Consider the following 26,357-nt stretch of genomic DNA (forward strand, 5'->3'; position numbering starts at 1 on the left):
GAGCTTTGACGTCTTGGAAAATAAAAGCTTTTTGATGGGTCTTTAATTGAATCTCGTTATCACGATTTAGACAGCGTCATTAAGCCTTCTGAGGCATTTTTCCCTCTTCAAAGTCACACTCGTATCACTCGAATATTATTTAACATTTCAACACCCGTTAAGTACAATTTTATCACTCTGCTTGACTATGTACGAGTTTTTGTGTTAAAGGAGCAGCAGGCCGTGCTATTTATCCAGGTATTTGAAACACAGACAGAAGAGAATCGTCGGAATGGCCTACTGGATTGTTATCTCAACGGTAGCGACGAGATACTTCAGTTGCTTTAATGTAAAACTGCTGTCTTTAGTGCCCCGACTTGCCGATAGATAGCCACCCAAAGCGGCGGCCACATTTTTTCACTCACACGGTATTATTTTCTAGGGGAGACCCCCATAAATCCCGCGCCTACTTCTAACTGAATTAATTAAAAAAAAAATTATAAACAAACATCAAAGATGAAAGACGATAGATGGCAGTAAATAAAGATAAATTATAATTAAAACTCCGATACCTGCACCTGAGAGAGAAACCCGTCTTCACCATTAATGAACCGTGCGAGATATATATAAAAACATAAAACATACAAGAGAGAGAAACGATGGGTTGTGGTCGAAGGTGGGACAAGGAGCGCGCTGTGGGGGCGTGGTCAGGTGGCGCCACAACGGCCCTAAGAATAAGTACACTGAGATAATTTTATTTTGAAAGGTTGGCCGGCCTGAGACTTTTGTTAATGATCTGTCTGCGCTTCGCGGAATTTCATTTGGAAAACAAATCGACGATTAAGGACAGGGTGGCTGTGCCACCCCCAACCAGGGGCGCAGCTACCGCAGGAGCTACATTTCAATCAAATTTCTACAAGTGAATTATTTGCTCAACGATTAACAGAAAAATTGAAAAATACCAATTCAAAACTTGTTAATAAAACTGAAATTGTACATACTTGACAAAATTGATAAAACTTTCATATTATGCAGTTTTAAATGTTTTTTTCTTTTCCTTATTCTCACATTATCAATTTTTATAACACATGTTTCAGTTTAAGTTAAAAACTATACTATATTGTTTAGCACACTTGTTATACTCAATAAAGTCGCCTGTTCATTACTTAAATGTATTGTTCTGCTATTATTCACGATTTTTTAAAAAAGTCTCATCTCAAGTTTGTCAAAAAAACACCACATAAAAAAAGGTTTCAAAAGACGTCGATTCAGAATAGAATAGGTACAGTCACGCTGAAAAAGAATGACACTCTTAAAACCGCAGCCACAAATCTTTTTGATTTGATACGGTTAATGTATACGTTTGGCTAATTTATAAACTAGCAGAATTTTGTGTAAACTAGCTGGACAGTTTGTAAACTGAAGGGTTTGTTGAAATTTATATCTAAAAGATTTTAATCGGACATTTGCCATTCTTTTTGATCGTGACTGTACCTATACTTAAAGATTTTTAGGGTTTTGATTTTTTTTTCGAAATTTAAAGACACTAGGTAAAACGTTGACGTTTTTAAAAGCCCAAATATTATTTTGCAAAATTAAAAAATAATGAAATTATGGATTTTTGAAGGGTAAGATGCCAAACAAGTAAAAATAACACTACAATACTCAATTTTTAAAAGTTAATCACTTTAAGTTATTTTTTATTTTTCGAGTGTTTAGGGGAAAAATATCTAAATACCAAAACCTCCACACTACGAAATAATTTTCAACTTTGTTAAAAATATCAAGATTTTTCTAATTTTTTAATATCATATATGAAAAATACGAAAAACATCAGTGATTACTTGACTGTAAGAAAAATTCATTGCTTTTACTAATTACTTATTTGCTAGCTACAGTGCTCATACTAACTAACTCATTAAAAAATTATTACGGTTAATAATTTTTTCTATTTTATTTAATAAATCTCATTTTATGTTTTATATTATATTTTTAAAACAATAATTTAATTAAAAAGAAACAAAAGAATAAACTACCTAATTTACACAAATAATTTTACAACACGAAAATTTATTAATAGTATATTTATTAATAATATTTAATATAATATTATTAATAAATAATAATTATAAATATTATATAATAATATAAAATATTTATCAATAGTATTAATAGTATATAAATATTATATTCATGTTTTTGATTAAACTATTCTTTTAATAATGAGATTTTAATAAAGCTTAAATTAATTTAATTTAATTTAATTTAAATTTTAATTCGTTGTTAAAAGTTAACAACGCGAATAGGCCAATAAAATTGGTTCAATCTGGTCACGTGATCAGTTAGTCAGGCATTTAATTGCAGATTAAATTAATGACGCTTCCATAATCCGGTCCTTAGAGTCTTAAAGAAATTTAATTCCAGATTAAAATATAGTTTGATTAAGTTGCCATTTACTTTGCATTCAGAATAGTCAAATTAATCGCGAAGTAAAATTTAATTGCAATTAAACGTTTTAAAAACTGTCCTTTGCAGGAATTATAAGAAGTAGAAAAAATATTGTAAGTAACACGCGAATAAACAAATTTTGTTTTTACTACTTTTTTACTACAATTTCTTCTTTTTTTTTAATATTCTTTTTATTTATTTTTCATTTTTTTATACTTATCAGAAAGGTAATGAAGTATATTATCAAAAACACACTAAAATGTCGGTTGCCATTAAAAAATCTAAATATGATAGTGTTGTCAAAATGCAGTATTTTTTTAAAAAACATCGACGTGTTCTGGAATTTTTTGTAAAATGACACACTACGAAAATATAAATTTTATGCGTTACTTTAAACTCAGCATTTACGTAAATTCTTATAGCAATAGTTAATTTTTAACATTTGTTTTTAAGTTTGGTTTTTTATCCTCCCGCTCCCAAGTTATTGTTAAAATAAATTTTATACAATAAGATATAAAAAACTGTATATTAATCGTTTGTTAGGATAGAATAAACCGCTTCCAAAATTTAATTCACAAGTGACTTAAGTCATTTGCTCATGTAGTAGATGATATTATTTTTTATATTCTTTCTCTTCACGAGTTTGTTATAATCATATTATATAAAATGTTCCTCTCTGTAGCAGACATTTACCAAAAAAGTAAGTAATGCTTACTTATTACTCAAAAAAAAGTTTAATACATTACACCAAACAAAGTAATTAGTAGTTACATTACAGTTAATGGCACAAATAGTATTAATAAATTATTCGACATTATAAAAGATATTTAGTATATTTTTTTTGAAAAATACCTACTAATAAACCAATACTTCGCATAATCGAGCATTCTAACATTTAAAATTATATTATCCGTATTATGAGCAGTATTATCACTGATGAACTACTTTCAAGTAGTTTAGATCTACATATTCTTTAACAAACTTCTATTATTGTTCAAGAATGATTTTAAAAATAAAGCATCTTTTGCCTTTTTTAATTAAAAAACACACTTAATTAAGTATGTTCTAATTACTCGTATTATTTTTTACTTATAGGTAGCTACAGGGTGAGTCAATAGTGGGTTATTTCTGATTTTTTTTTAAATATACAACTAACAATATATAATATACAATTTATTAAAAGTCGCATTTTTTGGTTATGACGACTAGCAATGAATTGCTTAAATTCTGCCCGGTATTGCCCCTAATTAAATAAATTTGTATCTTTTTGTTAATTTTTTTCTTCTTTAGTTGTTCTAAAAAATGATATCTTTACCATTAGTAAAATTCCTTCATACATTTCTTGACATATTTTGCAAAATTTAAAAATATTTTCGCTTATTTAAAAAAAATGAAACGGGGCCCTTTCTGCCTTAGTTACGGCCCTGGCTTTCGAGGGGTGCTGGCGCTAACTAACCGCACCGGAAGTGGAGACATCGATCCCGCTCTTCCTTACTTCCGCCGCCGCCAGCGCCCTCTGAGTGATTGTCGAAAAGCTCAGCAGGAAAATGACAAGCAGGACGATATTTACGTAATCTAGCTATTAAACGTAAAGCTCTAGGGAAATAAGAGTGAAAGCTCGGTCAGTAAAGCGCTAAGTTTGAGCATAATCGGGCCGTTTTTTCTAAAAGTGTAAATAGGACGATTTGAAACGCTTCCTTGACCCATTTCAAGCTCTCTAGTTACAAATTGTTCGAGAGTTGATAATTGAATTACAACTTAAGCTCCTTAGGAAAGCTCGCATGTTTAACCGAAAAGCTCGCTCGAAAAATGTCCGCTTTAATGGCGCCGCTTGCGGAAATTATTATAAAATAAGGAGGCATAAAAAGAGAAAAGCCGTAAAAATAATCGCTTTGATGTCTTTTAATAAGCAAATAAGTCAGAGAGGTCAGGCCGACAAAGCATTTTTGTGTTTTAGTATCGATAGCGGTGCAAATGAACGAGTTTATTATTATTATTCGAGTCCGGATTCAAAGTTTTCGCCTTGTCATAGTTATTTTTGCTCCGAAATGAAATTTGGGCTAATTCCGTGCTTGAAATCGTTTAATTTCCTCAAGTTTAAACGAGTTCAGGCACCAATTTATAGAAATAATTGAAATCTACATACCAGGAAATCAACCGCTTTTTCTTTCAACTGAAAATAAAAACAGTTTAGTTCCAAGTAATCAAAAAAATATCATAACAAAGTCATTATAGAAACAGAAACGATCGATAAAAAAATCGCCGACGAGAGGAGGAGAAAGAATGTTGGTCGGAGGAGCCGTAGGGCGTCCACTTTAGTGGGCCGCTTTTGACTTTAAAACACTAAAACTTGACTTTTTAAATTATTTACGGTCGGAGCTCGTTACTTGTCGTCACCAAAACACATTAGCTGAGAAACGGGCTCTCTTCTATACCTGAGTTCAAGCTCAGACGATGAAATTTTTATGATTGGGACGAGAGAAAAAGAAGGGACATTTTTACTAGTTTACCGATGCAAACTCGGACCCAACTCAAAACGATTTTTGAGATCGGAGATTGAAATTATTGCCTTGTAACAGGTCACAAGAAATACCGCCATTTAATCAGACACCTGCTATTGCACTAATCAAACTAAATCACTTAAAAATTACAAGAATATTTAATTAAGTCATAGTTAAATAAATAGATTGCGTATTACGAACTTCAAAGAAAAATTTCTAAAGAAAACCAACTACAGTAGATCCCGGTTATAACGATTACCCAGGAAACTTCAGAATGTGTTTCTTATAATAGATCGTTCTTATCAAAAAATTTTCAAGTTAAATAGGTTCTAATGTTTGAAATGTAGCAAATAAAAAATGTATTGGACGTTATAAACCACCGTTTATTCGTTGAAACTGAATCAATTTTCGTTAAAAAATGGGTTCGTTTATTTAAGTTCCAGTGTAATTTCAAATGCTAATAATAGATTCAATGCAATATATGTTTTTAAAAATTTTTGAATAACACTAAAACGTTTAATAAAACATGCGTAGTTGTTTTTTGTTTAAACAAGAGCATTTTACATTAATTGTTAACAAAAAAATTTAGAGCAGGTGTTCATAGTGTACTTGTTTATATTTAGATATTAAGTATACAGGTGTCCTAGAAAGTTAGTAATATATTTTTTTTTAAATGCGTGTTTTGTTAGAAAATTGTGTTAGAAATATTTCAAAAATTAAGCAAAATCGACCAATAAATGTTTAGATTTAAATCATTAGTTCTAAGAGCTACATCAAAAAATGCAAACAAATATAGGGTGTTCGATTTGAAAAAACATAAGTTTGTGTTGCAACTCATTTCAGAAACAGCCTGTATATTTGACAATATTGTTTAACAGCTAAGGAAAAAATACTTTTCTAACATTTAAAGGTGAATAATGAACTTTACCAACTCGCTGGGACACCCTGTATAAAAAATGATATGACGTGTTTTTCTTAAGAACAACGTAGTTTTGTACAACACTGATTAATAAATAATTAATGATTAAAAAAATCAGAATTACGGACCCTATTTTACCAAAAGGATCAACAACGTTAAAAAAATTAACAAAACAGTTAACAATTTCTGGAAAAAACATAACAAAACGTATATGCAGATAAAAAAAATTACTAAAATACAAAAATTGAATTAAAGGAATAATTCTTTTTTGTTTAAATGTTTCGTATTTACATAAAAATAAATCAAATACTTTAGAGTTATTTCAAAAACTGATCGATCGGTACATTAAACTTACAATCTCTCAAAAATTTTCATGAAATATCTTGAATTGCTTCAAAATTTTAGCAAAGTAATTGAAGGTAATTTTTCAAAAAGCGAATTTAAAAAAGTTCTTCACTAAGTTTAACCACGTTGTATGTTACATTTACTTTGATGTTATTTTAAAAACTGATCGATATCTTAAAGCTAACTCTGAAAATTGTGACTAAATATTTATAAAAAAAATCATTAAATTTTACATTAAATATCTACTGAAATTTCTTTGAAATTTTTGTAAAATGATTGTAATATTCAAAAATCGAATAAAAAGAAGATCTTTATTCTGTTTAAATGTTTCTTGACCTAACAATTTAAAGTAGGTATTTTCAGATTAATTTAAAAACTGGTTGATATTCTACATAAAATATAAATTATAAAAAAAAACAAATTAATTGTTTAATCAAATCAAAGGATGTCCATTATTCTGTACAAATGCTTCCTTACAAAAAATAATTCAAAGTATTTTTAGACTACATATTTTAAAAACTGGCCGGAGATTTTCAAATACTACTTTAGATAAGACTAAATATTTTTCGAACTTTTAGAATTGAACAATTATTTAAAAAAAATATCTAAGAAATGTTTGCTCATAGTTCAGCCTAAAAGTGTGCAAGAATTAAGAATATTGCCGAAACCATTTTGGAACCATTTGGAAAAACGTTTAAAAATAGAAAATTTTTGATAATCCTTTTAAAATTTCTCTACGGTTTTATGGCATTAGCCAATCAGATTTAAACAGTTAATAGTAATATCCTACAAAATTAGGTTAGAAATTTATTGCATAAAATTGACAGATGAAAAGTCTATTTTTAGAAGTCGAAAAAACTTTAAAAACCGGTTTATAGAAAGCTCATTTAAAGTTAATTACGCTGTTAAAAGTTAACAACGCGATAGACCAATCAAATTGGTTCAATTTAGTCACGTGATTAGTTAATCTCGCATTTAATGGCGAATTAAAATACTAACGCTTTTATAAGATTTTTAATAATAATTAAAGTGAATTTTTTAAACATACAGTCAATAACATGGTCATCTAATTCTGACTAATTTTAGTGAGTAAAACAAAGAACAAACTTTGGATTAAACATACAATAAGAAATTAAGCTTCTAAAAGCAAAGAAAAAAAAATAGAAAATAATAAAAATGGGTTTAAATACGTAAAAAAACATAATTAGTTACCCCTACTTAATTAAGTTTTTATTAAATGGGACTGACAGATAAAAACTCAGTCTTCTGAAAATAAAAAACAACTTTGATTTTTTTCAATAATTAATATGAATCTTTATGGAACATCCACTTTACAACATCACATAATTGTGTCTAATTTTGGTAAAATAAAACAGTAGAATGGAAAATAATTGAAGAGAAAGGAAAACTTTTAGAACTTTAACGAACTATAAAAAATAAAACAGTGTGAAAAAGACAAAAGGGTTACTAAGGGTACCTTAAATTAAGTAATTAAAATTTGATGTAATTAATTATGATATGCCTGAGTTCAAAACAATCGAGTGAGTGCGAGTGGGTACTTCCCCGCGTCTCCACCGCCCGCTTTGCAAAGTAAACATTTTAATTTCATTAAACTTCGCCGGGGGTTAAGTTTACCGAATTCACACGATTCCCGTCTAAACCAACGCGATGAAGTAAAGGTCAGCTCGCTTTACATCACAAAGGTTAAGTGCAACGGCTGTTAACCTTGGCTTAACGTCACCTTGTTACTGTTATCTCCTTATAATATCGCACTTTTCGCACCTATTTACCATCTCAAAGCGCATCTTTTAATTTTTTTCTGGTAGGTAATAGGGAAGCCAGTGAAAAGCGAGCTGGAGTGTGATTGAAATTGTCTGTTTATGTATTTTATATGAAGTAAAACGTTCGATCCCGCTTCTAAATTGATTCGTATGTAAACATGACTGTTCAAATATGGCGGCGAGCCAAAAGCTCTTTAAACAAATATTTATCCTCGTATTAACCATTGCGAAGCCTACTTAGAGATTTCTGTTGACAGTGGGACAAAAAACTAAACGAAATATTGTGTTCGCTGGAAAATTATACCGAGTGATTTGAAAACGTCCAGGGGGTAAATTGGGTTTTGTTTTAGGAGGGTCTGGGCGAGCTGTAGGTGGTCACGGCAGAAATTCGCCAACGAAACAGGTGGACAAAGGAGAAATTTGACAGGGGCACAATGGTAGGCCTTTCTTGCCAACACAATGGGATGGTTTATGGAGAGGTATAAACATGGGCTACCGCAAGATGTTTTTCAAACGGTGTGTCTAATGCACGATAAGTACAGGGATGGGGTATTGTCAGCGGAATAATGAGAAGAGACCAAGGGATAATAGGCGGCCTCTTTGCTGGGATAATCGCGGCTGAATTTAACGGGTTTACCAGAGGGACAATGGGACGAGGCGGCCAAGGCTCCAGACGCGATCACCCATCATCATTTTTCAATTTGCAAGGGAAATTTTGCAATCGTTACCACTACACTAGGAATTATCAAATTTTATTGACCTTTGACAAGCTATCGCCAGCTGAAACTAGTTTTCTTTTCTTTTTTGCTTTATTTAATGTGTTATTTGAATTATTGTGTATAAACCAGTGCTCTTCAACGTCTTAAAGTCGGTTTTTGAAACGCTCAAATGGGGTAGACAAGGTGGACAACTAGTTACAAATTGTTATTATCTTGCAGATATATTTTATGTTGTGTTGACATACTTTACACTGTATTGAATATTTATCATGGTATTGAATATTTTGTTCCCAAATGTAGAACAAATGTAGAAATGGTTTAACAAGGATCTAATTTAGTTGGTAACATCAGAACGTAACGCTCATATTTTTTTTAAAGTACAAAAATGAGTTTAAATTCAATAAAATTAGGTTTATAAAAGGTATACTATAAAAAATTAAAAATATAAAAAAACAGAAAAATACGGTCAGACTCGAGCTAAAGATTCACTATTTCACATAGAAAAATGACAGAAATACCAACAGATGCAGCTCTTACTAGAATTTAGAGAACAATTTACACAAAGCAAATAAAAAATTATAAGAGAACTACATATTTTACACACTCACATTATAATACCCTCTTCACGAGGTCTTTTCTTTCAGAGGAGTTATTTTGGCCCACTCTCCTCTACATATTATAAAAACTAGTCGGCATATTAAAAAAAATATGAAAATTTTCAAATACTACTTTAGATACGATAAATATTTTTCCAAATCTTAGAATTTCGTAAATATTCAGAAAAGACACAAACTTTAAAAACTGAAAAATTGTTCAAAAAAATCTAAAAAATGTTTGTTTATAGTTCAAAATAGCTGTAAGATGTTTACGAATTTTGAAAAAAGAAGATTGCTAAAACCATTTTTGGTTGGAAAAATGTTTGAAACTTTTTGAGAAGTTAAATAAAATATTCTCAATAGCAAGGCATCAAAGTAATACAAAAAATATCGAGAACTACAGATATTTTAAAAATATTTTTTAAAATATTTTGTGAATACGGTTGAAGATACAATAAAACATTGAAGGCAAAGTTGCAAGAAATTAAATTTTATAAAAAAAGTGTACAAGACCTTTTTTTTAACCGTTTAGATTTAAAATGCTTTAAGTGGTAAAAATGAAACAAATTGGTCGTTTAATGGCATGAACGTCTGTAGAGTCTGAACGGTAAGAAACATGGATTTCGGAACTGTTTTGTAAGAAATTTAATTTTCTACAATTTTTTCTTTGCCTACATTTTTCTTGTATCTTTAACCCTATTTACAGCGTTTTGAAAAATAAAAAAACAGAGCACAATATTTCAATTCTTAATAACTTTTTTTTCGTATTTGTCTTGACAATTTTAATAGTCAGTTTTACTCAGCTTATAAGAATTTAATACTTTAGGTTCCTGTTTTTTTCAAGCAATTAGTCAATTAGTTAAATTATTTCCAAACTAGAAAATCGAGTTTACTAGGCATATTTCGAAAACTAAGTCGCTACGAAATTAGCATTTCTCTTAAATACTTACTTTACATATAAATAATATAAATGATCGATAAAAGTTAGGTATGGTCCTGAATTAAAAAAAATGCGTAGGCAATAGCAATAATGTTATTTGTGTTTTCTTATGAAGCTTATTTATCATTTAGTTTTGTATTAGTTTTACCTCCTTCAGTAAAAACTATCGCTCTTAAAAAAGTATAATTCAAAATGAAGATGAATGAAAAATACCAATTTGCCGAACTTAACTACATACCTATGTATCGAAATTTTATGATTCGAAAAGCTGTTACAACTTACAAAGTACAAACTTTATTTTATATTTTATATTTTATATTTTATATTTTATATTTTATATTTTATATTTTATATTTTATATTTTATATTTTATATTTTATATTTTATATTTTATATTTTATATTTTATATTTTATATTTTATATTTTATATTTTATATTTTATATTTTATATTTTATATTTTATATTTTATATTTTATATTTTATATTTTATATTTTATATTTTATATTTTATATTTTATATTTTATATTTTATATTTTATATTTTATATTTTATATTTTATATTTTATATTTTATATTTTATATTTTATATTTTATATTTTATATTTTATATTTTATATTTTATATTTTATATTTTATATTTTATATTTTATATTCGTTGTTTTTGCATTATGATAAATTATCTTTTAAAGATATAAATGACCAGTTTATACGAAGCTCTATTCAAATTTAGTACAGTAACAACGCGAATAATAGACCAACCAAATTTTCTATAAAAAATATTGAAAAATTTAAGCTCATACTTTCTCATTGGCGAATAATTTTTTTATTATCCTGAATTGTGGTGTTTTTTCAGTGCGTTAAAATGATTAAAAAAATAAGACGGTTTATCTATTTATTTGAAAATAAATGCAGATGATGTAAAAACTTAGTACAAAAGCTTCAAAAGAGTTGATAAGATTTTTATTTATTTAGACATACTTTTAACATGCTTTTTAACTTCTGTTTGATTCAGTTTATCGTACAATATGTTTTATGCCTTATTCATTAGTCAAGTCAATTTCTGCATAAAAATTAAGTTAAATAAACGAAATAACGCAATTCTTTGGTATTTTTGAAAAACTGCAAAACCTTGCAATATTATTCCAAAAAATAATCCAGTTCTTAAAAAAAAATGTTAAAACATTGATTTACCGGACCTGGCTCAGTCTATTTAAAATTTGCAAGTAGCTAATTGGTGGCCCATTTGCATACACTTTCCACTCGGACCTAAATCACCGAAGCGACATTATCGCCAAAATTCGTATTTGCGATGTTTATCGCCTCAAATTAATGACTATTTAATGTAAATCCACGCGTCAAATAGTGTGATAAGACCAATTGTATAAAACTGTGCGTTGTTATTATTATCATGGTCATTATTACTATTATTATTGGTATGCGAATAAGCGATCCCTTGTTGGTAAAAAATCGTCGAGTTGTGAGCGCAGGCCGGACTTGGCACGGGTGGTAAGTGGCGCCATCAATCATCACTGTACGAACTACGCCCAGGGCTGTCTGCTAAACAAACATATAATTATGTATATGAACCTCTGTTTATCCCAGCCACTATCATTACCACAATACCTGACCATACCGGGCCGCCACCTCCCGCCCTCACCTCTTGCAGATCCCCGAAAACGATAATTCCCAACATCGAGAGTTGAGAATTACTCAATGAAAACCGGACGAAGGAGATTCTATCGATGGGTTTTATATTGAAGTGCTTGTTACGTCAAGGGATGACCTGGCCGAGGGGCGCAACATTAAGTGATTGCGGGCAGATAAATGAGATGTCATTCGGCTTTGTTTGCGAAGATTTTTTGAAAAAATTACCAAACTTTAGCTTTTTGGAAAATTTTTCGAATTGGCTAAATTCAGAAATTTTTTGGAAAATGCACGATAATTTTATAAATCACACTTAAAAAATATAAATTTTCGTCATTTATATACAATAGTATATTATAATAAAAGTTTTATAAGACGCTCTATTGTGGCCCGAATCGTTTTGGAGCACGACGAAGAAGTGCTTTAATAGAAATTTATAAGATAGATATTATATTATATTATATGATATTATATGATATTATATTATATTATATTATATTATATTATATTATATTATATTATATTATATTATATTATATTATATTATATTATATTATATTATATTATATTATATTATATTATATTATATTATATTATATTATATTATATTATATTATAAAAAAACGTAGAAAAAATAGTATATTACACTTTATAAGTTATAAAACAAGTGTAATAATATACTATTTTTTCTACTTTCTATTTGTGTTGTTTGTTTTAGTTTATTTTAACTTAACAAAATCTGTTTTATGGATGGAAATCTAAGACTTGTAGTCACTTTGTTGGTAATTTTAAAAAATCAGAACAGTGGTCACTTTGCGCAACAGATTCAAAAATAAACTATAACCTCAAAAATCAAAAAAGTATTAAAGTTTTTGGTGTGGCGACATGGTAAAAAAAACAAAGATAAGTTTTTTAGTTTTCTACAAACAGAGAAGTTTTTGGCGAATTTTGTTACCATAGCTTAAAAAATTACAAATGTGTTAAACGGTCTGAATATGTTTTTGAAAATTATATCCAAAATGTATTCTTACAGGATGATTCAAAAATGTGGGACCATCTTTTGAACGTTGAAAAAAACTGTCTTAATTGTTGCTCTTTTGTTCCATGTTTTCAAATTTAATTTATTGTCGAATTTACTAATTTGTTAGATGTTTTGTTCACATTAAGACACGATCTACTAATACAAAAAAACATATAAACAAAGTGCCAAAAATTAAACTTAAAAATCTAACCTCTGAGGAGCTTAAAAAATACTTAAAATTTATAATTATGGGTTTATTTAAAACTCAGTTGAATGTCTTTTATAACTGTCCAACAGATAGTATGCGACTTTTGAATCACCCTGTATGTATTTAAGAAATTTTGAAAAAATCTAAAACTTCTAAATAGCACATTTTTGTTACTTTTGAAAGAAATTGTTCGCGTCCTATCTACTCATATTAACGAAACACAAAAAATACACAATTTTTGAACTGTTTGGATATTAATTTATAGAAATTAAATTCAAAAATTTTAATTAATTTTTTCCACAAGTGCAACTTCACAAATCACAAAAGTTTTAAAATTTTTGCCACTTTCGTTTTTAATGAAGACATTCAAGCAACAAGACTCTAATTTTTTATAGAAAAAAAATGCAGCTTGGCTATACAGGGTGTCTCATATCTTTTGGCCCGAGCAAAAATAAATATTTCTAGTTGATTAAAAAAATTTATCTATAGGATAAACCAATTGATATTGTTTAATTTTTTATGGTGTTGCTGTGAACACCATAAAAGCATCAAATTGTAGCATATTTAACCCTAAATCATTTACGTAATTATTTGTTTTTTAACTCAACTAGAAATATTAATTTTTACTTAGACCACAAGACTTAAGACACCCTGTATGACATCAAAAGTTATACAAGATTTTAACTTTTTTGTATACTATTTTTAAAATATAAGTATTGTAAAAATTACTTTTCTTTACGTTAGGTCTTATTTTGAAATATCGATCTTGCGTAAATCTGACATTAGTGTTTTTATTTTTATAACTACTCGTATTTTGAGTTTTCTAGCAATAAAAAGCACATTTTATATTAAAATAAATAGTAAATTCACTTTTCTTGTCATTTTTGGTGAAAAATAATGCAATACAGTTTTGCTGATTTAGAGCTTATTGCAATTTCTTAATTAAGAAATTTAAAAAATTCCAAATTTTTATGGAAAAGTTTGTAGCTTGGCTACTTGACCAACAAGAAAGTAGCCATTTTGCATAAATCTAGCAGCAGTGTTTTTAAAATGCACAATAACCTCACGATGCTCCTGTTCCGGAATTTATCAGCATTACAAAGGTACAGTCACTATCAAAAAGAATGACACCTTTACCAACCGAGCCATAAATTAGGGCTTTTGGGTCATAAATTTTAGTAAACTGTCCATCTAGGTGACACAATATCCAGCTAACTTATAAACTAGCCAAATGTGGTTTTAGGGGTGTCATTCTTTTTGATCGTGACTGTACATATTTTTAAAATTTTGTAAAACAATTTTTTTGTGAAAACATTGGCTACAAACTCACTTTTACACACAATTTAGTTAAGTGGGCAGTGAGATTTCTGTTTCTTAACTAAACAGTTAAATATTTCACGTGAAGTAGCAATTGTATTGTGCGTTTAAGTTAGTATTTTCGAAACGAATTCATTTTAATTCGCTTAAAACTTAATAATAAACAAAGATTGCGTCCGATTTCCCTAAAACTTGTCCAAAATGGAATTGATTGTCCAGAGACACGAAAGCCTCGCTCTCCCCGATCGATGATCATTTCCTGAAAAATGGTTCGCTTTTTGTTCAAGCATCCGAAATTAAATATTTGTGTGCGAGATGGCGCGTTCATGGAACGTTTTCCGTCAATATCCGGCAAATCCAAGGTAAATAAAACATTATACGTCTCGTCCGTGTTGTCGCACCCTTAGTCCCCCCCAAAACCGCCCCCTTATCCGTATATAGCCGGATCGCGTGCTAGACTCGCATAAGGCAAACACCTCGAAAGCATTAGTGGCCATTTCGAAGTTGTATTAACACTCCAAAATTACCGACATAAAAAAATATATAAAATTCTGGCGAACGAGCGATGGACGAGGATGCGGTGGTTCACACGAAGAACTGGCCGATAGTACGCGAGAATTTCGCAAAGCGCCCGAAGGTTATCTGCTGGTGGACTTTGTCCAAAGCCACTGACATTTTTCGAAAAATCTGCTTACAATAATAATTTTTTCGTGTCACCGTTAACGGACGATAACACATTAATTAACGTCCAAGAATAGAACAGAAAATTTTATTTTTCGGCTCGATATCAAACGTCGGCTGATAACGAAAACTATTAATTATTTCATCCAATTATTGTTACATGACTGACATTAATATAGTAGTGAGAAACAAGAAACACAAACACTGATAACAGACATGACACATTATCAATATGTTTGTTAATGTTAATTTTTGATTAATTGTTGTATTTATACGCCGCACTTCAACCATCAATTGATAAAACCGTGTCAGAAGAATACCAAAACATTTCGTCATCGATACGTCCAGGGAGACTTTGGGGTTAATTTATTCCTTGAATAATGAAATACAACACGAGGGAGTTGTCCGACAGGGATTTTTCACGATAACAGCCATGAAAACTGATAAAACTATTTTCAACTATTTACATAATCAAATCAACGTTTATGTTATTCATAGCCGACAACTTATTACCGCGAGGTGTGTTCGAAAAATACACTCAATTTATTCATAACTTAACAGAGGTCTGACGGGGTAAATTAAAAACGGCTCCTCACCTCAAAAAACTCTTTTTTCGACGACTTTATCACAAAATGTTCTTTTTCACCCTCCAAAAGCAGCTGTCAATTTTTGTTTTAGTTTAGAGACTTATTTTAGTTGGTGTTATACAAACTTTGATACACCTATCATTAAATTTAACATTTAGTTTAGTTGTCGTTTTAAAAAAAATCGTAAATATTTCTAATAATGTTTGGTCACGTTTTGGAGCTTTTTTTCAATAATGTGAAGTAATTCCGTAATGTGTGACAATTAGTAATTAATTAACATTTTTAACATTTTCTTAGAAAGTGAGAAAGTATTTTGAAGGAAGCTTTAAGGCTTATCAATGATTTTATAATGAGTTATAAGATTTCTAAAAATTTTCTGATTTTAGGGCAGGTAGTCTAGAATTTTAATAATAATAATAAAAACCTTTATTCACGAAGAGGCGAAGTCTAACTAACGCTACTCTACTTAATGTCTCACAAAACAAAACAAAAACATTTTTTTCAAAATAAAGCAAAAAACCAAAACTAGAAATAGATGCGAAAACTAAAAAATAAGATAATTTTTAATTAATACTAAAAAAAAGATATAAATGTATCCTGAATACTATTAAAAAAATGTAAAAAAAATAATAATAAAAATAAAGATACAAAATAAAAACAAAGCAATAAAAGAATAATTATTGAAGTAACAAAAATTTTAACTTCATTTGTTTTTTAAAACAAATTTTCTGACAACTTTTTCAATTGTACTTTAGATAGCCAGTAACTGAAACAGAAAAGGTAACAAATTTTATTTGAAAATCATTGTTTGTAATTCAGAAGTTGTAAATTTTATGTATTTCAGGAAGCGAAAGTTGTAATTCATATTTTATTTTTTTTCAGATATCTGGAATACAATTGATAAAATTGATACAATTTTTAAAAAAATTAAATTACATTTATAGGTTTGTAAAATAAAGTTTAATAATCTGAATAATTACAATTAACAAATAACATCTAAAAACTACTTTATCCACTATTATGATTTTTTTGTCGTTGGCAGAGGAGTCACTGACCGATAAATTCAAAATAGCAAACCCAAAATATTAGATCTGAGACTTATTGTACAAATTTCCAATAGTTTTTTTTACTTTGTGCGATTTTTGTGACGTTTTTAGACGTTGAGATATGTTCTTGTTGTTAATAAAACTCAACTAACATTCAGCTTATGACCAATTTTTAGACATATAATTTGAAATTTGTGTAATTGCTACTTTTTTACAAAAATAATTGTATTTCAGAAAGTATAAATTCTATTTTATAAAGTATTATTTGTAAATCTTTACATCATTTAAATTCACCACTTTTAAAATATTTTAAATAATGCAGTTGTCATGGGTACAATTGTTCTAGATATACAGGGTGGCTAAAAAGTATAGGTATAGTTAAATATTATAAAAATTATTTATCAAAACTTATTGAAATTCGGTATATCCTTTAAATTATTTAAATTCTATCGCCTCAGATGTTTACCAAAGTTCTGTCTGCAATTGTTCTAAATATACAAGGCTAACTTGATTTTTTTTCAAAATTATTATTTTTAAAAAGAGCATTTTTTCTGAGTTCTGTGATGTAACAGATGCATACCTTATTTTAGAAAAAAATTCGAACTAATAAAATTGTGTTTGCTTTGGAAATGCTTTCTTTATCAAACTTTAGCTTTTTATAGTCTGAACTTTGATCGAAAAATGAGTAAAAGTTAATTATAATTGTTAAAATAACACTTTTAACTAAAAATAACACATTTTAATGAAAAAAATATTTGGCTGCATGCATACTTATTAGCGATCCTGTATATTTTCTTTCAAAAGTTTAACTTAAAAACAGAAAAATTCAAACTTTTACTATACTTTTGTATAGTGTTATGTATTAATTATATCACGTTTTTTCTTATCAATTTCTGTACTGTAAAGACTCACTCGTCCGTCTTTATTTTTATCTTATAAAGATTATAAAGTTATAATCTTTATATTATATTATATATTATATATTATATATTATATATTATATATTATATATTATATATTATATATTATATATTATATATTATATATTATATATTATATATTATATATTATATTATATTATTATATACAGTAACTATTTCTGGTATTTGTAAATAGCTATAATTAGTAGTGGGGATTTTAATATTATGGACGTCTCAGTGTTTGAGATAAAGTGAGCAGTAAGAGTATATTAAAAAAAGCACCATTTTCTGATTATTATTTTTGATAAATATGATTTTTAAGAAGTTTGAGTAGTTTGATGGTGGATTACGTCAGACTTGGCAAAGGGGTACCTAAATAAAAAACTGAATTTTCCTTCAAAAAACCAATTTTTTTCTCGAACCCATCCTCCGATAAAATCTCTCCAAGTGAAAAAATCGAAGGGTTGCAACCGAAAGAACAATTGACATGTCTGAAGAAGAATCAAGGCGGCGTAGTTAAGTTGAACATGGTCCGATAATTTGCTTGTGTGCATCTTTTTGACGAGAAACCATCGTAAATTTCCGAAGCGTAAGGGCCATAATCGGGCGCCGGCCGGTCTCTTTGACTTTCCAACTCGATGAGCCAAAAATTAAGCAGCCGACAAAAAAATTTCCTCGTGTAAGTTTGGCTCTCTTCGAGCCGTTCTCGCATCGCTAAACCGACACCGATCGACATTCGAGGGACGTCTGCCTGACAGCCAAACAGAATTTCAATTTTCTAATCCAAAAATTCCTCAACTATTTCAAAAATCATAATTATAGTGGCGTCCGGTTATTTACAATGAACTTCCAGATATAACGAACTAGATTTTGACTTAAAATGTGATGCTATTTTTCGGTTATAACAAACTTTTTACTAAATTTTGAGAAATATAAAGCAAGAGAAGTGTTAACTGATGAACAGATTACTAACTAGAAACATGTTAACTGGTGAAAACGTGTGTTTTTAAACCTAATTACCATGTGCAAATATTTTATGCTCAAAAAACTCAAAATAAATCAATTTGTTTTATCCGAGCTTTTACTACTTTTTGAGATATAGTAGATGTTTAGCGTCTAAATATTCGTTTGGCGTTTTTTGAGTTTTTTTTTCAAACTTTACATGAGACCAGATTTTTTTTTGAAGCAAAAAAATTTATTTAGGTGTCATAAAAGATTATACAAAAATAGAAATTAGGTACTATAATCTGGTAATTTAGGATAAATTTTTTATTAATTCTTCTACAAATAAAATTAAAATATAATTTTTATTGCAATAAATACCATTATAAAAACAAACAAACAACACTAACTACGTTTTGTCAAAAATTTAAAATTTTCTATTGCAAAGAAAAAGCTTTAGAGAAGTTAATTAACTGTTAACCCTAAATATTGTCCTAAATTTGTTGATGTAAAATTAGTTGTTTTTCTGTAAGAATTTATCTCAACCTAGAAAGTGAACTCACTGTATGGAAATACATACTAGTACTAAAATCTAGGCACCTCTGCATTACCAATATTATAAAAAGTTAAATGAAACACCCAATTTTTTTGTTTTTGTTTCTCAAAAATTACTAGATTGTCTAAAAATATGCTACAATTGCCCAAGTAAATAACTAAAAAGATATAAAGATTTTTGACATAATTTGTTATTCTTTTGAGTTTTGTATAGAAATCTTGCAAAACAATTGAGTTTTTGCTGAAAAACTTGCAAAATGTTTGCGTTTGAATATGAATTCATTTCCAGAATAAATGTTTTTAAAAAAAATGTAATAGAAACCGCGAAATTTTCTCAAAAAACAGCGGAATTTTTAGATGGTATGGCCGACATTTACAAAAGAATCATACAACAATTTTTTGCTCAATTTTAATCGTCTTATGATTGGTTTCTTTTACTGGTGAAAGTGCAATATCTCTCCGATATCCAATGACAATCGTCTTGCAATTTTTTATGCACCAGATAAACAAGTATGAGGTGATTTTTATATTTTTATTGGTCGATTACTTATTTCTGAGACAAATGAGACATCAGTAAATCGGTTTAAGGGCCGGTCTTTCTCACAAAACAGAATTACGCCTTAGGTGCGAATAAAATGGTCGATGCTGTATAATTTTTTAAATAATTTGATTTTTTTGACTTTTTTTTAAATTTATTACTCAAAAACTAAGAATCTTAGAAAAGTAAGACTTTTACACAAGTAATTAAAATTAATTAAGTAATAAGTAATATAGAATCAGAATATGTATATTTTCAAAAATTAAAAGTTCAAAAATTGACAAAGAAACTTTAATGCTGAGAAACTAAAAATACAAGATACTAAAAAATATTAAGACTAAAATTCTAAAGAACTAAGCGACTGAAAAACTAAGAAACTAAAAAAACTACTGAAAATGATACTGAAAAAAAGAAACACTAATAAATTGAAACATTTTAGATTCTGAATTAAAAAACTAATACACTAAGTGACTGAAAAGCTAAAAAACTAAGAAACTGTAAGATTTAAATTCTGTAGATCTCAGCGACTGAAAGACTGCATTATTAACATTAACATTAACATTAACATTAACATTAACATTAACATTAACATTAACATTAACATTAACATTAACATTAACATTAACATTAACATTAACATTAACATTAACATTAACATTAACATTAACATTAACATTAACATTAACATTAACATTAACATTAACATTAACATTAACATTAACATTAACATTAACATTAACATTAACATTAACATTAACATTAACATTAACATTAACATTAACAAACATTAACATTAACAAGATAAATGTAAAACAACAAATTAACTTATGCGTTTAGAAAAAATCAAAATAGTGGCAGATATTTCTATTTTTTACCAAACAAATTTATTTCAAGTTTTAAAAGAAGCCCTTAAAAGTTTTCTAAAATGAAATTGGATGCAAAATTTTTACATTTTTATATTGTTTATTTTTTATGGCAGTACTTGTTTTTGCTATAGATGTTTCTGCTATTTTCACTCAGTGTAATATATTTTAAAAAAAATTAAAGCACAAATCATCAGATTTGTTTAAAATTTTTTTGGTGCGAAATTTATTCGCCGTCGAAATATAAATATTATTTGCACAACTATATAATTCACACAGTATATTACTGTTTCGCAAAAAATTCATCTTTTTTCCACAATAGATACTTTTTTATTTCGTCTTATTTTATATTATGTAAAGTAAAAATAACTGCTAAGAAGACACTTTTTTAATTCATTGCTTATAACAAACCTCGTATAAAACGAACGGATTTTGGTAAATTTTGTGAGCTCCTTATTTTTTTCAAAATTATTGAAATTTTGCGTGAAATCCGCACTTGGGATAGAATTAAAATTGTGTTTCGTGTAACAAAGCCTTTGTAATATTCTTCGGTGGAAATTGGGCTAAAAGGGTGTGAGTTATGGCCCCTTCGCGCGTCTAACAGCCGGAATATTTCACAAGTGTGACAGTTTTCAGAAGTTTTGTGTTTTAGTGTCAGGCCGCGCGCCCTGAAAATTACGATTGTTGTCGTGTTTTCAGAAGCCGCTGTAAGTTTTTCAGGAGGAGGACACGCCAACAGTTCGGTTAAATATTTGCACAATGTTAGAGACTGGGAGTTCGTGTGTAAATATGCACAGGCCGGCTTTCTCATGCTGACCGAGCGACCACCACCACCACCCTCTCTGCAAAATAAGAAACTTTGAGCGAAAAACTCGATGCCTATTTCAATTCCAATCCCACCCTGTACACAGCGAACACAAAAAGGCAAACGTTATCTGATCGGTATCAGTGTCGAACAAATTCGGCACGAATACATTATCATTTACAAGGCCGACGCGATTCGACGTGTTCCAAACCGATCACTAAATTATCAGTCCCTTCGGACGCATGCAAATTGCTTGTTCGCATTTCGGACCCTTTCGATAATTAATACCATTAGTGCCGGTGCGGTTTTTCAACAGATTTACTAGCGGACGAGCTCTCAATTTGGTTACATTCTGTACAAACAGCTTATTTGTTCTGTTTATTCAAACAAATCCAAAAGCTAGCGAAAATTTCTAAAACTCTAAACATTCACTTTTGGGTTTTTGCTCGACGTTTAAAAACATTAATACAGTAGAACCTCGATTTTTGGACGAATAATCGCGTTTAGATCGATGCAATATTTTCACTTTTCATTTTCAGCAAAGTCTAGCAAAAACTATGTTTAAAACTAAAATATTTTCGAAAAAATCAAAAGTTAGATAATTTTCGACTAAATTCAGGGTTTTATTGATTTATTTTTGAAAAATCGTGGAAAATAATGGCGTTTCTTTAGTTGTAGAATATTTTTAAAAGCTCAAACAGAAGAAAAACTATTATTTATTTAAGCCAGATGAATCTGTCTTTAGTTCACAATGATACTTAAACCCTTGAAGAACTCAAGAACATCATTTTCCAAACAATTAGGCAATTTTTTAGCTAATTTTTGACGAAATTTGCCGAAATAATTGAGTTGGGGCTAAAAATGTGCTCATACGTTAAAAAAAATTAAATACAGTGAAACTCTCCGAATAACGGACACCTCCTTACAACGGACATTTAAGTATAAACTTAACAAAACTTAAATTAAAATTTTCAACCTCTTATTAGTGGACATCTCTTCACAACAGACAATAAAAGATTCCCCATCGGTGTCCGTTGTTAAGAGGTTTTACTGTAATACTAACACGACGTTTGACTTCGTTTGGCAATATTTTGATCCACTGTGACAAAATTTTGACAATTTCGTTTATGATTAAAAAAAGCAATTTTTGCCTAATATTTTTATTTTTCCGATTATGGTTTAGCAAAAACTAGTTCTAAACTTATAAAAACAGCATCGGAGAAGACATTTAGAGTCACTTAATTTTCGACCAAACTTAGTGATTTTTTTTGGTTTGCTTTTGAAAAATTTGCGAAATAATTGCGTTTCTGGTTGACAAAAAATGGTAAAACGTCTAATGTCGTTTTCTATCCAAAATTTTTGGTTATTAATCATTATAAATGCTCATTTATTTGTAAATGTGATTCTGTTAATTTTTATAAGTCAGCAAAAAATTAAATATGAATATGAAAGCAGAAATTTTTCTTTAATTTTGCATTTGTACTTCAATTTCATAAATATTTAAAAAAAAAATAAACAAAAGGCTTTTTAAAATAAATTATAAGAGATGATAAGCTATATTTTTGCAAACATTTTTTGAATTGTAATTTGTTAAGCAAAGTAAAAAATTCTGTCTGAAATTCGTTATTTAAAAAAAATACTGCAAAAATAGAGCAGAGTTTGAAAAAGCTTTTTGCTTGCTTGTTTTAATGAATTTAAACCGTTCTTAATCATAAAACGAAAAATAGGGTTAAATATTTCAACGTTTTTTATATCATATAATTAAACATATGATTAAAACTCTTTTTTAATAGGTATTTTACAAATACACTTGTTTTCTTAGAATATATTTTTTTCAATTTTGTATTCAATTCAATTTAATTTATCTCGGTTGCCTTTGTCCATAAAGGGAACGGATAATCAATGTTCTACTGTAGAAATGTGAAATACGAATTGAATAACTAAATATTAAAATATTACACGGAAAGATAAAAATCAACTAAATACTATTTTTTCTTAAATTACTAATTACAGATTTTAATTTTTTTATCAAATATACGTTTATCAGTTCTCTAATGATAATAAAATATTTATTAATTTATTGTTATCGGTTGCTTTGTCCATAAAGGAAACGGATAATCAAGGTTCTACTGTAGAAATGTGAAATACGAATTGAATAACTAAATATTAAAATATTAAACCGAAAGATAAAAATCAACTAAAAACTATTTTTTTTTAAATTACTAATTACAGATTTTAATTTTTTTATCAAATATACGTTTATCAGTTCTCTAATGATAATAAAATATTTATTAATTTATTGTTATGTTATTTTTTATAAATGTTATGTTATAAGAATTCTGTAGGTTTACATAATTTGTATTTATTTCTAAAGTTAACATGAATGCATTTATCAAAATTTTCGGACCTCGATAATTTGTAGTCTTCTTCAAAGGCGCGTGAAGAATTTCTTGAGAGATTAGAAAACAAACTGGTATAGAAAGAATCAATTCAAAAAAATTGTACAAAATTTTGTAATAATAATCCTTGCTAAAAGATTAAAATTTCTTTGACATTATAGGGATTAATCGTGAAATCTGTCACCGTAATTTCTAGACAATCAGCATAAAAGTTTGTTAGGTTTTAATTTTTTTGAATATTTTGTAGCTATTCTTTTAAAAATTCTAATAAAGTTAGATAATTTTTCCGAAAACTGAGCAATAATTATCTAGGTACAATACTTAAATATTTTTGATAATAAATTGGCACACAACCCTAGCTAGTAATTTTTTTGCCGTTGGGTTGGCAGCAGGGTCATCGACCGGCGCCGTCAAACCGCCGCACCTAACCTCAATTTTGCGATTTTACAATGCAATTTTTCCATTTTTTGCGTCCTTTGGATGCACTCTAGCGAGTCTTTGATGTTTTTTCAGTGATAAAAAATTGACATCAAAATTGCTACTTTTTTCCCCCGGAGCTGAATAAAGCCGTCGACTTTTGAATAATTAAAAACTTAACAAGGTACGAGTTGCAATCGTCATGCAACTCACAAATCACTGAAATAACACGATTCGAAGATGTTATTACATGAAAATGAGCGTGCTTTTGGCCTGAAAAAGCAAGAAACATTCACAGATAACCAGTCGGGCGTCGCTTCGAAACTCGAATTTCGACCATTGTGATCGATCGAAAGAACTTTAATGACATATTACAATAAACGTTACATTCATTAGCGATCATTAGGCATTGTTTGTCAACTTTTAAATGTAATGTATATCGAATAATTCATAAGGGTTTTTTCGGATCGCGGGCTTTGTATTCACAGTTGATATCGATTCTAAAATAATAAAAGTTATTTGTCGTTTGTCAATAATGCACGCATGTAGAGAATTACTCGTCGGATCTTTTAATCGAAAATCGATGGAGGACCACCGAAGGAACCTTTTTTAATTTATGACCGGCCTCGGGATTTTTTCACGTATTTTCTTTTATTACTGTTGCGTTATCAAAGCTAGGAGATAGAAAACGGTGGCACTATTATTGAAACAGAGTGGAAACCGCTGTATTCGATATCTAAATTGCTTTAGGATATCTCTTATTCGGCTACTGGCATTCGGGCACCTTTTAGGTGGACGATGGGTGGCATGAAAGCCCGATGACAGCACTGTTCACACCTTCAAATAACCACCCGAAATAAAATTGGTAAAAAATAAACGACCCCCTGTATACTTTCCATCCCCTGTATCGTATTGATAACGCAGCCTCGCCCGAAATCGCATTACACAAATTTACAGAAGTATAAGCCGATGCGGTTCGGTATATCATCCCCTAAGCTTTTACCAACCCCTAAAGCGGGCGCAGTTCTCCCCCTGGGGGCGATCGTGCGAGTTATCTTTAATCTTCGAACGCTGCACTCAAACTGAGACAAGATCTCGCTCGCGCAAAACGTTAAGATGCGCCAATTAGATGATGTTGTTTTGCGGATTATTATTATTATGTCGGTGTTAAAGGGTGGTCGATATTTTTCGGACGGGTTGTAGTGTGGTTAGGAAGGGTCGACTGATATACAGGGTTTCCCTAAGCGAATTCGCGGCACGCCCCGAGGCGGGGTTACTCTGTCTGAATAAGACATGCACTACACCATATATTATGCATTTAACACTGAAGTGAGACACTGGGGGCTGAGGGGAAGCGGGGATAAGACGCTGAAATGTTTCACTTTGTATCCATTTTTTTTCAGCGAGTTTTCAAATATGTGACACAAATTTATTTAATAAAAGTGCATTTATAATTTAATTTCGTGTTCCAAATACTTTTTTTTCGGTTTTTATTAACAAAACGGTCGTTTTATTTCTTAAATCTTCATTAAAACAACAGTTTTATCAAAAGAATAATGTATAAAATGAAGCTAAAGAATGAAGCAACACTTTATGCATCCTGCTGTTGACAACACGGATAAAGTAAAAAAGATAAACATTTTTATTATCCTTTTAAATAAACTATTGTTTCAGTAGAAAGGTATACAGGGTGTTTCACGTTTTAGTGCCAGTGAAAAAATAAATACTTCTAGTTGCCTATAAGAAAAAAACTTTTGTCGCAAACGATATAGAGTTTCTAACCCGCTTCAATTTGATGCTTTAACGTTATCACAAATTTTCATAGTATGAGCTTGAAATGTAAAAAAGTACATTAAAAAATTTTTGATTTCAAATTATTGCAATGGTTTTTTATGATAAATTTCTTCTATTTTTTTAAGTGAGAATTAATAAGATTTTTGAAAAAGGCTCTATATTTTTAATAAGCATTCTGTTAATAGAAATTGGAAAAAATGTTTACTTTTGTTTACTCAAAATGATTAGGTGACTATTTTTTCATGGATAAAATTCGTCTTTATTCACTTAGGTAGGTATGCAATAAATAGCAAATATTTTATTTGGTGTTATGATTAGTGTCTTAATATGTGTGTTCCAATTTATCAATGACAAATATATGTAGGCAATCCTGAAACAGCAATTGAAAA

The 26,357-nt window shown here is 29.0% G+C and overlaps 1 protein-coding gene across 9 annotated transcripts in view; it reads right to left on the minus strand.

Moving 5' to 3' along the window:
- Nucleotides 1–26,357, minus strand: part of LOC661159 (optomotor-blind-like) — a 124,071-nt gene that overhangs the window by 27,208 nt on the left and 70,506 nt on the right. For 6 of the 9 annotated variants that reach the window (XM_064358263.1, XM_064358259.1, XM_015981110.2 and 3 more), the window contains one exon: nucleotides 4,574–4,600. The exons of the other annotated variants lie outside the window; for them this stretch is intronic. In XM_064358263.1, coding sequence (XP_064214333.1) covers nucleotides 4,574–4,600 — 27 coding nt within the window. The remainder of the gene's footprint in view (nucleotides 1–4,573; nucleotides 4,601–26,357) is intronic. 9 annotated transcript variants of the gene reach the window in all.

The sequence above is a fragment of the Tribolium castaneum genome, chromosome 8, assembly GCF_031307605.1.
Source record: "Tribolium castaneum strain GA2 chromosome 8, icTriCast1.1, whole genome shotgun sequence".
Lineage (NCBI taxonomy): Eukaryota > Metazoa > Arthropoda > Insecta > Coleoptera > Tenebrionidae > Tribolium > Tribolium castaneum.